Raw genomic sequence first — 19469 nt, 5'->3', positions numbered from 1 at the left:
GCCCAGCTTCATGTTACAATACAAGTTGGACAAGTTCAACTGTAGTCACAATCATTTTTTTTGCAACAAGAAGCGTGGGTTGGTTAAATAAAAAAATTTCCTCCAACTAAATTTGATGCCCACTCCCCGATATACAGTATACTGTACTCTCTTGTACAATTTTACTACAAAATTACTACCATCACATCTCTAAGCAATTTTGATGACAACTGCAGAGAACATATTAAAAGATATTAAAGAAATACACAGTACAAACTCGTCAGATATACAAGCTTTAGTTTTACTAAACAAATCACAAATACACTACAAACTTTAGTTATACTAAGCGAACATAAATGATGTGCTGCAAAATTAAGTAGAGTAAACTGCATTTCAGAATTTTGGATGAAGGAAGCTAGACAGGATTCATACAGTATAACAAAATCTGTGAAACTGCCTTTCAACAAACTAAATCTGCTACAGCATAAATCTTTCAAAAAAATGTTCTCACAATCTACTACTTATTTTTTATTATTTTTCTCATTCTGGACAACGCCACCAACGAGAAAGTTAATTTAGAGACGGAATAAAAAATCGAGTATGGGACGCCAATTAAATTAGGTATGGCGCACACTAAGTGCAATAAAGAGTGAGTAACCCAAAATTAGGGCCTGGAACCCAGGCTATCTACTATGTACTGTTTTGTTATTGTATAGTTTGCTCATTTGATTTTTTATTTTTATTGTTCATTGATCAGATAGATGAATTATAAAACTAATATTCAATGACAGACGTCCATCTCCAGGCATGTATGCCGCAGACGCTAATTTACTTCAACGTCACATACGTGGCATCGGTTGTAACCCCGCAGTTGTTGTCCTGCTGATTTATCAAGACATATCCATTATTTCCCCAGTTCGTGGACCATGAGTTTTTGATGAGCCAGTAGTGTTCATTATTGAGCTTACCATACCCTACAGCCAGTACTGCGTGATCTAGGTCCTCGGGTTTGTTTCCTGTAAAATAGCGGTAGACGGTAGACAAGTTAAAAACAACTTCTGATAATATTGAACATAAAAGTGGTTAAAAAGCAGTCCATGAAGATTTGCCGAAGCACACTGGAAACATCAAAGCTTAGATGCTGCCTTCATTTCTAAACAAAAAATTCACTTTGGTCTTCTGACCCACCTTTATGCCCTCCCCTGTATATGCCTCACAACTTAGGAAAGGTTCAAATTTACTACAATGAAATTGACAGTAAAATTTTTTAAAGTTCAAGGGCATAAGTACAAAGCCACAGTCTCCTTCTGAGTAGTGAGTAAGCTATACCTACCACATTTTGGTTCATAGTATACGCCACTTGAATAATACGAAAGGGATTTATGTGCAGCGTCTATGCCAACAGAAATTGGTCCGATCTTTGCAATTGCTGACTTTAGTGCTTCCTGACTTCCACTAGTGATGTTGTAGTATTTGGATATCTGTATAACTGCATTTGAACTGTTGAAGTGGCATTTTCCATTCTAAATATAAAGCACAGTTTATAATATGTAAAGTGGTACTGTAACCCATTCAATTAATGATAATTTATTATATCTATAAATTTACACAATTGAGATGATGTAAAAACCATCTATGTCACAGGTATTCAGCCTTTTTAAGCTGGTGGCCAGTTTCAATCAGTTGAAGCCAGCGGCGGGCTGACATAATTGTGTACTTCCAATTTTATTAAATGACAGCCCCACAAATTCTCTTTTCTTCCTAAATTAGGCCTATTATAATGTAACCTTTGTTTTTCAACATCAACTATGACAGGTCTTGTTTTGTAAAAATGAGGGAATGCAGTATTACAGTATAAAAAACTTGCACCACAGATTCCACCCTACCACTAAATGTTTCAAGTACAAAAAAATCCACTCAATTAGGCCTACTAAGTAGTTGAATACAATGCCAGCATCAGAAATTCCTAGAAGATGAGTTTGATATTCCCAAAAAGAGCCCACTGTATCTCAGCCCCACCATACATAGGGCTGAGATGAGCAAATTTTAAAAATAGAAACCTCTAGATGCCCAGAAATGGCATTCGCAGACTCAAAATACGAAGCTGGCCTGCTGCCTGGGGTTTTAATACCAGAAAGATCTGTCTTCTGCCTGCAGGGAGTATCCGTACTCGTGTAACTAACTTAGCGCCAACTTCATTTCAATTTATTCACATCCAATAAACTGAATTATCAATAAGTAATGAAAACTAAAAAGATTTAGAATTGGAAATAAGTTTTTACCTGACCAAGGTATGGACCATAAGTGGACTCGGCCTCCAAACCACCTTTCTCCATTATCCACTCATATGAGCGCCATTCTTCACCACCATCACAACCATTGTTGCCATGCTTCCATGAGCAGTCCATTAAGTTTTGCTGCGACAGTCGAACCATTTTCCCTGTCTGAAAAAAAAAAAACCAAATTAAGTATTACAGTTATCATTATTATTAATAAAAAATGTAGGCATAATGTACACTAAATTAAAGCAGGGGTGGATCCAGAAATATCCAAAAGGTGGGGGCCTGATCAAGAGACAACACTACCCTATGGGGTTTGCAGGAATTCCCTTGGGAAATTTTTTGAAGGCCGGAAATAAACAATAATTTATATTTCTTTTTTTTTTTATTGACTTTTTAAAAAGGGGATGGTGGCCACTGAATAATGTATATAATGTAACACTGTTTGGAATTTATAACCACAAATACTTGGAAAAGGTGATAGTCTAGGGCTGGGTCTAAGGTGACGATAATATTACATACAATAATGCAAATATAGTACTACAGTATACCTTAAGGAAATAAGCGCCCTCTATTGTTCCAGTTGTTCCAAAACTCCAACAGGAACCGCAAGTTGCTTGGTCTTTAACTTGACTTACAGCACCTTTAAAAATCATTTACTTTTAAATTCAGTACTAATAAAGAAGTCGAACAGTAAATACACTACACTAACTCTCCCTTTGGCCACCCTATCCAACCTCCAATAACTCAAGCTTCCTAAAATTCAATCAGCAGTGGTGGCGCCAAAAAATTTGACGTCGAGGAGTTGGACGTGTCTGACGGAGGTTCAAAATTATGGTCAAAAATGTGCTTTTAGACCACAATATTAGGGATTGGCAATCAAAATAACTTTATTTGGATAGGCAAATTATTATTTTTTGATCTGACGTCCTAGTCGTTCGTTGGACAATAGGGGGCCAGTATATCCGACGGGAGGGGTAAAGTTCCCTTCCCCCCCCCCGCTGGCACCACTACTGAATTCAATACTCCAGCCACCCACAACCAAAACCCAGTCACTCCACTTCAACCCAATTTCCCTCCCAGCCATCTTGACTAGGAACATGAATGTTTACCCATTATTCTCCAATCCATAGAAGTTGGAAGTAAACCAGGAAAACCATCATAAGGTAAGCCATTGTTGTTTCCTGGAGTGTAGAGTCTACCACGCATGTTTCGCAGTTCTTCATCAAATAGGTCAGCAAGGTGGTTGACCTCGACCTTGTATCCAAGGTGTTTCCGGTTGGTTGAATGAATGAACCTGATGCAATCACATAGACAATGCAGAGATCCAAATATAAAGAGATAACTTGATAGAAAATATATTTATATTTTCAGAAAAAACAAACAGGAAGACACTTATAGACAGGTGGATAATAAAAAGTAGAAAAAACGTTTGATAATCCAGAAATAAAAATACAATAATGAAGAAGACCATTGCATTATGCACAAACTCATGTATAATAGTGTAATGATATAAAATACTGTGCAGATCAGACAAATCTTCTGTGAAAAACACAAAACAAAAATAAAGGTAGAAGAAAAAGCAGGTGAATGTGGGGCCAGCAAATAGGTATACAAATAGACAGATATTTGTATAAACTACTGTATGCATACTGTTACATGTTGCATGAGATAATGAATTTGAGAAATTTGCTTATCTTACCTGACATTATGTTTGAATGTTGCTTGTCTCTTGCTATGTTCCTCATCATCACTGTAACGCTTACCATGTAAATCTTTGTAGCTCTCATAAAACTTATTATAACGGTCACCCTTATCTGGGCTGAAGATCTCTTGATGTGGGTTGGTGGCGATGTGATGCTCAATGCCAGGCCCAGGGAATGAGCCACACTTGAGGCCTGCAAAAAACACAAATCAATATAAAGGCATTAAAGTAAATGCTGCATACTCTTTTGATAGACCTGCAGGTTGATAGATCTGATTGATTAATATAGAGTAAATCAAAATTAGAGTCGGTTTTCCAATGGTGGTAGCTAATTATGCAACAATAGCTGTCTACCTTTCGGCAAATCGAACTGGAAGTCGTCAATCGGCTTAGTGCTGTACACATAGTAATCTACGTAGTAACGATCGTAATGTGACCCAATCAACGTGTCGTAGCCAATCATCTCATATCGCACAGGTCGTGGCGGCTGGGTCTGCGATACCATGAATGTGTAGGTGTTGGTCTTTTTTCCTACCTCAGTCACATTTTTCCAAACATCGACTTGGACATTGTTGGCGATATCTTTTCCCACATACTAAGAAATCAAATACAAGAATACAAAATATTATAAAAACTTTTTTTGTTTATTCTGCTTAGACTTCTGTTTAGATATGAAGGGGAAAAGTCAAAGGGTGGAGGAGTGGTGATGTGTGCAAATGCCTCTGTCACTCTGCTCTAAACCTGAAAAATATTAAGCAATAGAAATAATTTTTCCCTCAATAATATAAATACTGTACAATCAAATTATTGTATATATAATGATGTAATTCTAATCAAATTAATAGGCCCTAAATATAATTTTTATGCTCTATTTTTTTAACTAAATTTTTAAAGGAACTTTTGAATACTGTATACTGGCTTAACTGTTGAGTAACTGTCACTCATATATTTTTATACAATTTCTATCCATTCTGTAACCCTGTTTTTTGCAAATGTCCCTCTCTGTCTCCCTTGCATGTCCTGTTATATGGACGAGTCTAGGGCTTCTATGTTCCTTTATCGATTCGTTTTTCTTGATGTGATCATTTTCTTTGTTTTTTTATTCTGTATGTTTTCTTTGTCGAATTTGAATAAAGTGATGAATAAAAAAAGCAGTAACAGCACTGTATATATTAAAGCTATGCAGAGTTAATAAAAATGAAATATCTATAATACTAAACTAATGATTTGAAAGTTGTAAGCGCATCACATATTAAATTATTCACGCACTGTACACAAAAACGTACCTTGAAATCAGACACGTCTGGGATGAAACTCTGAATGGAAATGGTAACAGAATTTGTACCATTCACCTGGAAACACCCAGTCTTCACCTCATCTGTCACAGTTTCAGGGGAAATACTATAGGAGACACCATACTCGAAGCCTGTCTTGTTTTCAAATAGGTACACTGTATCCAAACCTATTTAACAAAATATTTTCTATTTACTTTATTTATTTATGTAAATGAGCGGTTAAGACACCAGGCTTATCTGGAATCATGGGTTTGACTCCCACCCAAATCACTTACAAGATTTTTTTAACAAGCATTTGCTGAGCATTCAGTACTAAAACACATCATGTTGGGCAAACATGTATTTGCATTATTTATGTTGTTTGTAATGATATTAGTTTTAAAATAGCATAATAAAATAACCGAAGTTTGCATTCTATCCCATCTTAGACAAATATGTTATAAGAAACTGTGGTAGATTCTGACACCTTTGAGTGCATGCACTTTAAAGTGCACTAATGTTTAATCAAAGGTGTTTTCTGAGAATTCAGAGTTGGTATTTTATTTATTTATCAAGTTTTATATTTGTTTAAAATATATAAATTTGCAGATATTATAGCCTACATCATCAATATTTTTATATTAAAATTTTATTAATGGCAATTTCACTTTTTTAATAATAATGGGTTTATTTTGTCAAAAAACCCAATTTTAACATATTTTATTTATATATATAATAAATATATATTGATAAATTATATTAAAAATAGTAAATATAGTAAATAATATATTTATCAATAATAATAAATACAATACAGAAAATAAATAACTAAAATCAACAATTAATATTAATTGTTCCAAAGGCATAATTATACATTAGCAGTGCAATGCATTTTTTTGTTGTTTTCTTTAGAATTTTGTTAAAACCTGATTGCTACCATACCATTGTAGAAATCAACACGACTCCTTTTGTTATCCACATCATAGAAGATTTGAAACGGCTCATCCAACTCTGCATACGGAAGATGAAGAACCCCGGAGGAATGATAGCTTGCTGTGAACTTTGGGGGTGTAGGATCAGCTGCAGTTGACACTGCTAACATACCTGTTTAGTACAAATAACATACAGGGATTTTTAATATTTTGCATTGAATAAAATCAACTTCAGCACCAGCATTTTAACAATATCTTAGTGAGTTTGGATTTTCTTCACCTGTTATCACCCCTGAGACCCCCTTTAATTCTCCCCTCCTCCTCCATCCATCACACCCAGCCCCATTGGATAGCATTTCACCTTGATGCTGCAAATGTTTATATATGATTTTACAAAAGGTTGATGTAGAAGTTGAAAACATTTTTAGTCCTACTACGGTCCAAAAGGGGGTTCGCCCCTCCCCCTAACTCCGCCCCAATTATAGGCCCTGTGTTTATAACTTGGCCAAGCGGATAATTAACTTTTGGAAGTGGTTATTCACACGGTAGACCATGCGAATAAGCTCTTATGAGTCTTATTCGCACGGTAGACCTAGCCAATCAGCATTTGACGTTTCATGACGTCTAACCGTGCGAATAAGTTCTTATTCCCAATTAGTACAGTACATCGTGAATTAACAATATTAAGGTTTAATGACCTAAATATTTTACGAGAAACTTACTTAATTTGTTACGGGAATACCTAATTGAACCGAAATACCTTTTCAGATATCATACAAACATTGTCTGCCGTGCAAATAGTAAATAATACATTATTTGCACGGTAGACGTAGCCAATCAGCATCGTAGAATGTACTGACACTGTCTTCAAAAAAAGCGCCAATAAAAGTTTTCTTCTTTGTTTGGCTTCTGGCAATGTTCACAATCACAAAAGCAGCCATGAAAGCCTGATGTCAATGAAGGTCGGTCAGGCATTTAATGATTATGTACAATTCTTTTGTTGATTTCATTAAAGAAATTTCAGGACGAAAATAACCTTGTTGTAGAGTACTGCACATACAACAATCTTTCGACAATTATCACAGCTCCCATGGTCTCTGAGCGCTATGTGGTTTGTGTATATAATTAGGCCTACAATCAATGTATTCAGTAGCATTTCGAAAACACTCCCACACATTGGAAAAGGTCCAAAAGGCAGTGAAGAATGTACATCTTATTTTCCAGTACAATATATAGTACATATATTCGGTGGTGGATCCAGGATTTATTATGGTAGAGAGGGATTAGGAGAGACTTTTAGAGATGTGCGAGTCTACAGGTGGGCTAAGTGCAGCAAACTGCAGCCAACAAAATTAAAACCCTATTAAACTGCACATAAAATCGAGTAATTTTGCATCAGTTTGGCATACTCTCATCCTCCTCTGTTCCAATTCCCATCATGGTTGGTGCTAAGTAATTAATTTTCTTTTGTTTCCCCATTTAATATTTTTTAATGGAATAAAAATCAATATCACTACTAGACCTTATGATAGGGGACTATAATACCACCAGTACATACTCCACAAAGGCTTTTTTTATGGCAATTTCTCAAGGATAGCTTAAGAAAAATGTAAAAGGTCTGCAGACACAATGCTAAGCTAGGACCTATTGCACTTCAGTTAGGGTTATCGAATCGACTGTCTGTGCTGTGCCCAATTCATACAGTATGCCATGAAATAATTATCATACAGTATTTACTATCTACAACATTCAACCATGCGAATAAATTTTTTTTAACAATTCGCACGGTACCGTGCGAATTAGCTCTTATGAGTCTTATTCGCACGGTAGACCTAGCCAATCAGCATTTAAGCTTTCATGACGTAACGGCTGTCATACCGTGCGAATAAGTTCTTAATCCTAATTCGCATGGTACCGTGCGAATTAGCTTTTATGAGTCTTATTCGCACGGTAGACCTAGCCAATCAGCATTTAAGCTTTCATGACGTAACGGCTGTCATACCGTGCGAATAAGTTCTTAATCCTAATTCGCATGGTACCGTGCAAATTAGCTTTTATGAGTCTTATTCGCACGGTAGACCTAGCCAATCAGCATTTAAGCTTTCATGAAGTAACGGCTGTCATACCGTGCGAATAAGTTCTTAATCCTAATTCGCATGGTACCGTGCGAATAAGTTCTTAATCCTAATTCGCATGGTACCGTGCGAATAAGTTCTTAATCCTAATTCGCATGGTAGTGCGAATAAGTTCTTAATCCTAATTCGCATGGTACCGTGCGAATAAGTTCTTAATCCTAATTCGCATGGTACCGTGCGAATAAGTTCTTAATCCTAATTCGCATGGTACCGTGCGAATAAGTTCTTATTCCTAATTCGCATGGTACCGTGCGAATTAGCTCTTATGAGTCTTATTCGCACGGTAGACCTAGCCAATCAGCATTTAAGCTTTCATGACATAATGGCTGTCATACCGTGCGAATAAGTTCTTAATCCTAATTCGCATGGTACCGTGCGAATAACCTCTTCCTTAACTTTTTATTTCATTCAAGACATTTTTATACCTTCTTTTGCAAACCTATTAATTTTCATCAGAGAAGGGCACAAAAAATGATAATTAAAATTTTTTTTCTTATTTAGCATATGGTTTTGCCAAAAACATCCAGACAGAGGAGAAAATAAAAATAAAATGTTATTACTGAATGTAAACAGTGTAGTAATGGGATGATAAATGCTTTAATTTTATATAATTAGAAGAATATACATATCTTACAGTATTTTTTGAGATTTCAAGCAGCGGTGGGCCTAAGAACAATGTTTTTCAAAAATTTCCATTTTTTTTATTATAACTGGTGCGCTAATTTGCCAAAAATAAAATTTTACCTTTATTCAAAATCGATCTGCCCGTGTATATATAATAAACTGGGGAGGGATAAGGACCCACGCCAGGAAGAGCTCCCACGCCCCGTAGGGGAGAAAAAACAATTCGTCGGCGAGCAGAAAATATTATTATGTATTTTTACTCTCGTTTAAATAACCCTATGAAACCCCTGGATCACTTTTCGAGAAATGTTGAGCAATGTCCAACACGCACGCTTACGCTCTCGTCGGGGGTTGAGCAGCTGTCGGGGATATCAGACCTCCATTATTATTATTATTTATTATTTGGGAAAATCCTGGTGCCACACCTGCAACTAGCCAAGCTACTAAATGGGCACGGATAGGCCATAGATAGAATGCTTCTCTCCACCGGGTTTTTCCAGGTATGCAGGTTGCAGGAACTATACAGGAACTACAGCCATCTTATAATTCACTTGAAGATCCACCCCACGACTTTATGTTATTAATATCAACTGTTTTAATATCCTACCTATTCTATCCTAGTATCCTACTATTGCAATACAAACCTGCTACTACCAAAACCAAAATAAACAGACATTCTACTTCAGCCATTGTTGAAGCACGTGATACAACTACTTGACTGAGTACCGATACTGATAGCGTTTGCTCTTTGTGTAACTTACTTCCCTGTCTGTATTGTATTGAGGGGCCTAATTGTATTGACAGTCACAACTGTTGTTCCAGAATGAGTAGCAGGTCGACCAGCTTATGTAGGGCCTATACATTCTAACACCAGGGAGCCTAACGGGCCCAGGAGGACCAGTAGGCCTGCGGGTATGTCGGAGTACGAATTGATTGCAATAAAGTTAAATTTAATAGTGCGGGCAGGGACGTAAAGTGGCGGCTCTAGGATATAATTTATGGGGTGGGGGAGGGGGACCTTAAGTATTTATGGGTGTAACTAGCGCAGCGTTATCTGAGGGACGAAGTCAGGGATGGGTATGGGAGGGGCTCCTCCCCTCCTATAAAACGAGATTTTTCTTAAAAAATTGGGACTTGACCAGAAAACCGTGAGGTTTCCTGACGAGCTTTGGCCAGTGGGGGGGGGGGGGGCTTGACCAGACCGATGGTGGAGCTTAAGCCCCCTTGCCCAGTGGTTGGGGCTGAAGTGCGAAAATTGTGGGAAATAGTACCTCTAATAGCCGGAAATGTCACATTTATATAGTACTACATTCGTCATCACCACATCACCATTATAGTAACAATGAAGCGCCAACAAATCTTTTATCATCGATTTTCCGCAACCATAGAGATCTAATTAATATGCGTGATGTACCATAGAAAATAAAACTTCAAAACATTGTCTTTTTTAGGTATTTACTTTACTTTACTTACTTCAAAGCCTTTAGTCCACACCCACCTCAGCCCTATCATGGGTTGGGGAATAATACCTCAAGAAATGACAGTACAATTTATCATCATCACATGATATCTTATCTGCAGTTATCGGCAATAATAGAGATCTAATTAACTTCTGTATTGTACCATAGAAAATAAAACTTCATTGTCTTTTATGTATTTACTTTCATTTACCTTCTTCGTGTGCCGAAAACCAATCTTAGAGTACCTTTTCTCATAGATAGGCCTACTTACCAAAACCCTTAAAATATGTAGGGGACGTGATCTGCGTCCATGCTGGTAGCGATTTTTTTTTCCGTACGAAACATTTGTATGAAACTTCACTCGGGCCATCTCGGATTGACTCGAGTGAGTACGATACGAGGAACAAGGGCAGACACTTCGCAATGTCGTGACGCTCGAGTTTTACTATTATTGCTCTTTCTATGTTTACCTACAGTAGGCCTATGAAATTTCACGGACTTATGTGATGTACGTCACTGTGTAACTAACTGTGACCTTCTTGGATGTTATTAAATGTTAGTATATTATCTACAACAACAACAGCTAGTACCTCCAGCTGTTATAAAGTGTAGATAGGTACAGTTATACCAAAGGCTAGAGAGAAAGAGGATAAACTATAGGCCTAACTACAGGCTGAGGTCTTACCTAGGCCCCTCCTTAAACTAGGCCTAGGGTCATAGGCTGACACAACAGTCACGCTTCACATACTGACATGGACTGAAATTTTGGGAAAAAAATGGGACAAAATTGAAGCATGAAATGAAAAATAGAGCGCATAAGAGAAATATTAAATAAATAATATACCATTCCGGCGTTATTGAACTTGTCCAAACTATCATTGTAATGTAATTAATGAATAATAATAATAATTTCAGCATTAATTACCTTTGGCCTAAGCCTTGTAATGAAGAACTTACAGATACTGTACTATTTACTAGGCCTATAAATAATAATCGCCCAAGGGGAATATCTTTTGTGTTATTTCCCCTTGACGTCGTTTTTTTAATTGTCCTCTAATTCCTCCATTGTCTAAGTTCCCCTTAAGGTACAGGTAATAATAATAATTAATTAATAATAATAATAATCATTTCAGCATTAATTACCTTGGCCTACTTGTAATGAAGAACCTATTAATAATAATAATAATATGTCGCTCTTATATAGCGCTTCATGCACAATGCCTCTAAGCGCTTCACATTACTACCCCGGTCATTGAATCAAACATATATGGAACACATACTCAGCTCCCTATTAGTATTTCAAGGCCTATATAATAAACTAGCCCAAGGGGAATATCTTTTGTGTTATTTCCCCTTTGTCTATGTTCCCCTTAACGTACAGGTAATAATAATAATAATACATAATTATTATTATTATCATTTCGGCATTACATGCAATTAACTTGGTCTAGGCTTGTAATCAAGAACCTGCCGATTACTATGCCTAATATTAATAACTAGCTCATTATTACATTCATTTGGTGCTCTGCCATTTTGGCAGGTCTTATGGCATCCAGTATTTTAGAGCTGCCTATTCTCAGCTCTTCTCTTAATTTGAAAATAACTGTCATTCTGTTTCATTCGATCAGTGATGAAGAAAAACGCGCTTTTCCTTACGCTTTGTGCTTTTCCCAGAAAGCGTTTTTAGTAGGCCTAGGTAATTATGCAAAACCCAGGCCTAACTAAAAAATTAAAATTGTCATAATATGTAACTCATGTTAAAATAACACTTTTCATTACTCGTGCAGCTTAATCAAATATTATATGTCATTTTAAACGACCCATTGGTATTAACATGGTAACATCAATGTATTTTTAAAAATCAGACAGCGACGTTCTCTCAGAAGTTGGTTGATCTGTAGACGTTTATCTGTTGATGACCTTTTGACCTCCTGAATTCTGCAATGAGATTTTCGGGTCGATTCAGCCGAGACGGCCCGAGTGGAGTTTCATGTAAATGTTTCGTACGGAAAAAAAAATCGCATGCTGGTAACCAGTAGAACAACTACAAGGGGCGGACTTGACGTACAACACCATGGTTGAAAAAATGGCTCCTCTGCCGGAAAATAGTAAATACATTCGATTCTTATCCTACAATCATCAACCTAATAATAATTATCGACATCATCATCACCGCCATCATAATTATCGCCATCATCATAATCATCAACCATCATCATCATCATCATCATCATCATCCTCATCATCATCATCATAACCACCACCACCATCATATCAACATCATCATAACCACCAGCACCATTATTATTCTTATTATTATCATCATCATCATCCTCATCGTCATAAAGGAATGGCGCATTAGGGAAAAAAATAAATAATTGTTTTTTATACCACTCCAGGTGGCGTTCTACATATACATTACTCAATGGACTACGAAGAAGACTGCAATTAATAACAAATGTGAGTACAGTATTGAACATTTTTGATCGTTAATTCACTAGTTAAATGGGAATTCTGCCATCATTTTTATGGTTATTGTTTTTCTTATGTTTGTTAGGCAGCCGCATTGATAATTTCCTCGACAGAAGCATGCACCCTGACATGGCTGCATTTTACTTAACAATATTCAATTTCTAAGTGACTCGCTAAAACCACCAAAGACCTGAAACCAGGGACGAATCCAGGGTGGGGGAGCCGTGGGAGCCGCGACTCCCTCGACCCCCCCCCCCTTTGTACACAGTGTTAAAATTTTAAAGCTTTTTCTTGAGCCAATACAAATTCTTTCCTGGGATCACTTAAAATGAATACTTCTAAAACATGTAAATATGCATCAGTACACGCTATACATATGCCTAATAGAACACACAGGCCTAAGCGTGATTTAAAAAAATCTTAAATCCATAAATCTCAAGCCAGGTCTTTTAAGATGGAAATGCGATACTGTGGTTCAATTTCGTTTTTATCCTTTTTCAAGTTTCTTTAAATTTTTGTTTAATAATACTACTACTAATAGTACCGGTAATAATAATAATAACAATAATGATGATGATGACGATAGTAATAAAGAAAATTGTACTAAATGCGAAAAAAGTTGTGATTTGTTGATCATAATATAGTATATATAGTTAAAGCTTTGTAAGCTATAGTTAGGTCTAAGTTGTCCTGGATATTAAGTAGATCCAGTGGTGGCTCTAGGATATATTTTCTGGGAGAGCTAAGTTGTCCGACAACGGGGACTTGAGCTCGTAGGCTCGAGCTGGGAAAAGGGGTTGAGAGGGGTTCCCCTCACAAATGAGATTTTTTTTAATAATGATGACGATGATGGCGATGGTGATAATGATAATAGATAGTAATATTACCAACATTAAAAAGTGAAGAAAATCGTGCTAAAGACAAAAAAAGAAAGTTTTGATTCGTTGATCCGACTTTATTATAGTTAAAGCTTAGTAAGCTATAATTAGGCCTAAGTTGTCCTGGATATTAAGTAGATCCCTGATAAAAGATCATGAAAAATTTGTTGGCGTTTCATTTTTACTATAATGGTGATGTGATGGTGATGAATTTTGCTATATAAAAGTGTCATTTCCGGCCATCTCGAGAGGTACCGTACTATTTCCTCAAATTTTTTTCACCTCAGCTCCAGCCATGGTGGGGCTGAGGTGGTTGTGAAATCACGTTTTTGAAGTAGGCCTATGTAAAGTACATACTCAAAGACAATGTTTTTAAGCTTTGTTTTCTGTGGTATATCACACACACATTAATAAGATCTCTATGGTTGTCAAAAATCCCTGATAAAAGATCATGAGAATTTTTTTTTGGCGCTTCATATTGACTAATGGTGATTTGATGATGATGAATTTTTGTCATTTCTGGCCATCTAGAGGTATTATTTCCTCAAATGTTCTCCCCTCAGCTCCAACCATGGTGGGGCTGAGGTGGTCGACTCACAAAATGCCCTCCCCCTCCACTTTCAAAACAGATATGTGCCCTTCCCTGGGTATGACATTAAACTCCATCGAATCGGCTCCTGATGTATGTCTTAGTGACTACTGTTTGTTTTTAGGATGTGATCTGGTTTTCCATGTCCATTTTTCGTGATTATGACTATTCTAGATAAAGAATGTTTTGAGCAGAGGTGGATTTAAGGCCCCTCCCCCCTTCATTTTTTAAGAAAAAAAAAAGAAAAATATATTCTAATTGAAGTGCGAGAGTGTAATTTCCGGCCGTCTAGAGATGCCCTAATCATAAATTTTACCTTACCTCAGGCCCAACCATGGTGAGGTTGAGGTGAGTGGTTCCTCAGTCTGTGACTGTCCCTCCCTGGCTTCCCCGACAGGGGGACTTGAGCTCGTAGGCTCGAGCTGGGAGAAGGGGTTGAGAGGGGGTTCCCCCTCCCAAATGAGATTTTTTTTTAAAGAATATCAACCTCTAGATGGCCGAAAATGGCACTCTCAGACTGTGACACACATTGTGTTGGCTTGGTGTGGGCCTATTTTTATATGTTTTATGGTCTGACTGCCCGACGAGGGGGGGGGGGCTTGACTTGTCCGGTGGGGGGCTTAAGCCCCCCTGCCACCCCGCTGGCGCCGCCACTGCCCTGGTTCACCTCTCTTACGAATTCCTTTATCTGCCACTGTTGATTTATTATACTTATTTTTTCGCTTATTTATAATGCGCCTTTTGCAATTTTCACTTTATCCTCTCAAACATCCTAACATCCTAAGAACGTTCAGAGTGCGCTACTTCACAGGGGGATTCGCCCCCTTGACCCCGCCGGGGTCCTACGTTATTCGCATAACGGCTCCACCCCCCCTTTCAAATTCCTGGCTACGTCCCTGCCTGAAACTGGCTAAAGAAACGTTATTTACAGTAATTACAGCAGTTTTGGGCCTTTTTAATTTTCGTTCGTTGTTTACATTGTAGATTCGTATTTGTTTTTTTCATTTACCTTATAATCAATTTATTGCCAAGAGTCTATAATATAATATAATAATATATATGGTGCCGGTGGCGGCGCTATGGGGTGTGGGGGGGTGGTGCTAGGGAGAGAAATAGCCCCCCCCCCCCCGTCAGGGAGAAAAACCACAATTCGTCGGGAAAAAAATTAGGCCTATATGTATTTTGTACATATTAATAGAATATATATTCGATTAAATATGCCTTTGAACCCCTAAATTGTCATATTTTCGGGGGTGAGGGGGTGGTGGCTACGTCTCGGACAACTTTCAAAAGGTATTTAGCGACGCCTGACCACTCCCACTTTTTTCTCATCGGGGACATCATTAATGGGTTTCTTGGGGACATCAGCCCTCCGTAGGGGACCTTGGACCCCTCGTCGGGGAAATCCTGGTGCCGCCACTGTCTGGTGCAAAACCTTTAACCTTAAATAATTGAAATTTGTTATAGGCCGAAGAAATATTTTCTCTATATTATTTTTAAAGGACAGCGAAAGTGATCGAAGTAGGCCCAAATGACACCGTCTTTATCAATACTGATATTAATATCTTCATGGATGTGTACTTCCATGATGTCGATATCAAATAAAACTGTAGTGACGGACCCAGAAATTCGAAATAAAGGGGATCCAGGGGGGACTTTCACATGGATTTATGATTATGTCACCTCAATGGTCCGTGCTCTAGATGGCCGGAAACGACTTAAATATGAATACAAATTTTCATTTTTTCCCTCCATTTTTGAATTAATTTTTGAATTTAGGCGGGGGCAGGTTGCACACTTCCCCTTTTCAAATATACAGAGCTGTTGAGCATTTTATATAGGCCTATAATAATAATAATAATAATAATAATAATAATAATAATAATAATAATAATAACAATAATAATAATAAGGCCTAATGATAGTAATAATAGGCCTAATAATAATAATAATAGATCTAATAATAATAATAATAATAATAATAATAATAATAAATAAGAATGATAATAATAATAATAATAATAATAATAATAATAATAATAATAATAATAATAATGAAATAAAGCGCCGGTATCCGTTACTGTAAACGCTCATGGCGCCCCTCCAAAAGAAATTCGAAATGTGAAATACTTTTTTTAACTTTCAGTTCATGACAGACAAGTGTATATTTAAATTTGACCTCATTGGAAATGTACTGGACTTGGCTTAATGGGCGTTCCTGATGCTCGGTAATTTTTATTTTCCTTTATCTCAATCCATTTGTTATCTTGCTTGTACATGTTGAACACCGAATAAATTCAATCAATCATTGAAAAAATATTATATCATGAAAAATGTTTTGTATGAAGATATAGTTATAGTATTATGTTTATTATTTGAATATACTTTATTTATGAATCTATATATTCATTTCTATCGAATAGTACACTTTTTATCAATTTTATTTGCCCATCACAATCGGAATGCTAACATAATTTGTATGCGCTATTGTGATATACTAGTCCTACTCAATACCATGTATTTAAAAATTGTCACATCATTCCGTAATATGATAATACTATAAATAATTAATATTTAATATGATAATGCTGATATAAGAATTGTGAAGTACTATAATGTTTTTGTCAGCAGCATTGTCGCATTGAATACAATAATGTTAAGGTTGGGGTGCTCACTAATTTTTTCAGTGGCGGATTTAAAAGGTGGGGGTGAGGGTGGGGGAAAGCCGGCCTGCCCACACCCCTAAATATTTTAAAATGATAAAAAAAAATTGGAGAAAAAAAAAAGAAAATTACATTCAAATTTAAAATCTGAGAGTGCTCCTCTATTTCAAACTCATGGATCTGCCATTTTTTATTTATATATTATGTTGTGATGATACTCCATTATAATTCTTTCTCTGTTTCTTAATCTTTTCCTAATATTTTTCTATTCCAGTGATGTAGACAAAGAAGCCACAACTATCAGAAAAGAATGTCCGGACTGAAAGGGCAACAGAACTTTCAAATTATTCATAGATAGTAATATTGTATTATTACTGCTAATGTTTATCTTATTAATATAGTAGCCCGTTTGTTGTGAAGAATATAGACATGTAAGATAATAAGATATAACATTTTGAGGATTAAAATCAGGTCTATTGATTTTTACCGGATGTACATGATATAAACCTACAGTATACATAAATATAAAATGTATACATATATCCCAACTTGATTTCAATGCTTGAAAATAAATATCAAATGAAATTGTGCATCTCTTCTCATCTTATTTAATGTCTGTGTTTACGGTAATAAATTCAATAGCTAAAATTATAGCCTTATTATAACCTTAAACCAAAAGTGAAGAATTGCTTCATCAATATGTGCTACTTTAGTTATTAAACCAGCAATTCTTTTGAGGACGCCCTCAAGAAAACATAAAACCGGAAATGACGTGGTTGCTAAGCAACAAGCTCATGCATAATCATGAATATTCAGTGACATCTGTTCTAATTAGACTAACAATAAAATCTTTTTGGTCGATTTTGCCAAAATTGAGCTAAAAGTTTTTATTGTTAGTCTAATGAGCACAGCTGTTACTGAATATGCATGAGCTGTAGCCTAGCAACCGACGTCATTTCCTGTTTTGTAAAATTCGACAGCACCTTGCACTGAGAAGTTTCGAAATTTGTTGGTATCATGTGAATATATTTGGAAAGAGTGTAATAGTGCTATAGGCCTATTCGAATTCGAATTGATTATAATATATTTAATTCGATTATATACTGATTAATAATCATGAAATATACAATATTATTATTAATACAATTACAACAAAGGAAGTACACACAATGATGTATTATAAATTACACTACAGTTTACTTTTATTTCTTGCATACTCGGAGATGTTACATCAGAACTATGTAAACGTAATATAGGCCTAAATAGAATATAAAGATTCTAGTTTTATTTAATATAATATAATAATGCTTATGAATAATTATATTTAAGTATGTAATGTCGATCGAGAATTTACGTTCGTTGTATAAGAAACATAATTGGCAAATTTTATTCAATTCCGGCGATCCAGTGATATAAATCATAATAAATATCCGCGCACGATTATTTGTAGAATTAAGACCTCATAAATCCGGCTATTGATAGCATCTTGTGTTCCGGCAATTTAATACACATCGTGTTCTGCTGGCAATGTTTGTACATCGACTTCGCACTTATTGATGTAGATTTGACCTGAGACACTGGAATAAAAGTGATTGAACTAGTGAGAAATACATTCAAACTATTTTCATTTTGGCATCTGTGTCAAGTTAGGCCTAATTAAGTATAAAAGATTAACAACATTTTTAGAGACTTTATGACATTCATACCTTCATGAAGTATATGAATACAAATTCAGAAAATAAAATTGGTTGTTTGATTGATTGATTTAATACATTATGTAAAGTGTACATGCTACTAAAGCGTTATTTTAATGTGAGTGGGTGAGTACGCTCCCCACCCCAAATCGACAAGGTCCAAATTTTTAAGAGAGTCGAAAATGTACTGAATACACATTTTTTAATTTTTTTTTGTAATTAAACTTAAAAGCGAATATTAAATCTTAACATTTTAACCAATTCTCTGTCGGGCCCCTGTGTCGTTCTATAATAACAAAGCTGCTGTCCAACCTGCTTTTCCCCTTAACGACACCTGGAGTTTTAAGTGACCCCTCCACACTTGGTATGATCATTACATCTTATGTTCCTATCTGAGCACTGTTATTATTTTATCTTATTTATTTATATAGCATTTCGAAAGACGGTTTAGATTTTCACTACATCCTATGTTGATTTATATACATATATATATATATATAAATTAGGCATCAATGTGATTGGGGCACGTATGTTCCGGTCCTATCATATGTAGTGAGACTGAGAACAAGTAACAGAAAACGAGGGTTGACGTGTTTCAGGAACATAATAATATATATATTTTAACACAAATATTTCGGTCGTCCCTGCAACCTTCTTCAGTGTGAACTGAACATACAACAAACTTTGCATAGAGTATATTGGCACATCAAGGAAGTAATTAGGCATAAATATTAGCATGACAAAATAAGGTGATTAATGGAATAACTAATTGTTTATGTGTGGTC

The 19469-nt window shown here is 36.0% G+C and overlaps 1 protein-coding gene and 1 long non-coding RNA gene across 5 annotated transcripts; one reads left to right on the top strand and one right to left on the bottom strand.

Annotated features, from left to right (window-relative positions):
* Positions 1-259: 259 nt before the first annotated feature.
* LOC117114182 (digestive cysteine proteinase 2-like) lies at positions 260-9797 on the bottom strand. Of its 3 annotated transcripts, none has more exons than XM_033257758.1 (10): positions 9573-9695; positions 6180-6341; positions 5250-5425; positions 4318-4558; positions 3961-4156; positions 3371-3555; positions 2810-2901; positions 2262-2423; positions 1313-1502; positions 260-995 (listed from the first exon to the last, which is right to left on the bottom strand). In XM_033257758.1, the coding sequence occupies exons 1-10, from the start codon at positions 9616-9618 to the stop codon at positions 808-810; spliced, it is 1638 nt and encodes a 545-aa protein (XP_033113649.1). In that variant the 5' UTR covers positions 9619-9695; the 3' UTR covers positions 260-807. The 3 variants fall into 3 exon arrangements, with proteins under 3 accessions (XP_033113649.1, XP_033113651.1, XP_033113650.1); XM_033257760.1 differs by having other exon boundaries at positions 808-995; positions 9690-9797; XM_033257759.1 differs by lacking the exon at positions 9573-9695 and adding an exon at positions 9536-9559 and having other exon boundaries at positions 808-995.
* LOC117114183 lies at positions 6488-17580 on the top strand. Of its 2 annotated transcripts, none has more exons than XR_004446309.1 (4): positions 6488-7487; positions 12788-12848; positions 16474-16555; positions 17265-17580. It is a non-coding gene; the product is annotated as an uncharacterized LOC117114183 (long non-coding RNA). The 2 variants fall into 2 exon arrangements; XR_004446308.1 differs by lacking the exon at positions 6488-7487 and adding an exon at positions 9705-9840.
* Positions 17581-19469: the final 1889 nt, after the last annotated feature.

This window comes from Anneissia japonica, unplaced genomic scaffold (genome assembly GCF_011630105.1).
Source record: "Anneissia japonica isolate Jap-2015-1 unplaced genomic scaffold, ASM1163010v1 scaffold288108_len519018_cov203, whole genome shotgun sequence".
Lineage (NCBI taxonomy): Eukaryota > Metazoa > Echinodermata > Crinoidea > Comatulida > Comatulidae > Anneissia > Anneissia japonica.
Note: the sequence above shows the minus strand (reverse complement) of the source record. Positions and strands in the feature narration are given on the sequence as shown.

Excerpts from the sequence above, each read along its gene's own strand:
- LOC117114182 (XM_033257758.1), bottom strand. The coding sequence starts at position 9,618 with ATGGCTGAAGTAGAATGTCTGTTTATTTTGGTTTTGGTAGTAGCAG. Across the intron at positions 3,556-3,960 it reads ACATTCAAACATAATGTCAG|GTTCATTCATTCAACCAACC; the intron begins GTAAGATAAGCA and ends TGATTGCATCAG. Across the intron at positions 2,424-2,809 it reads AGGGCGCTTATTTCCTTAAG|ACAGGGAAAATGGTTCGACT; the intron begins GTATACTGTAGT and ends TTTTTTTTTCAG.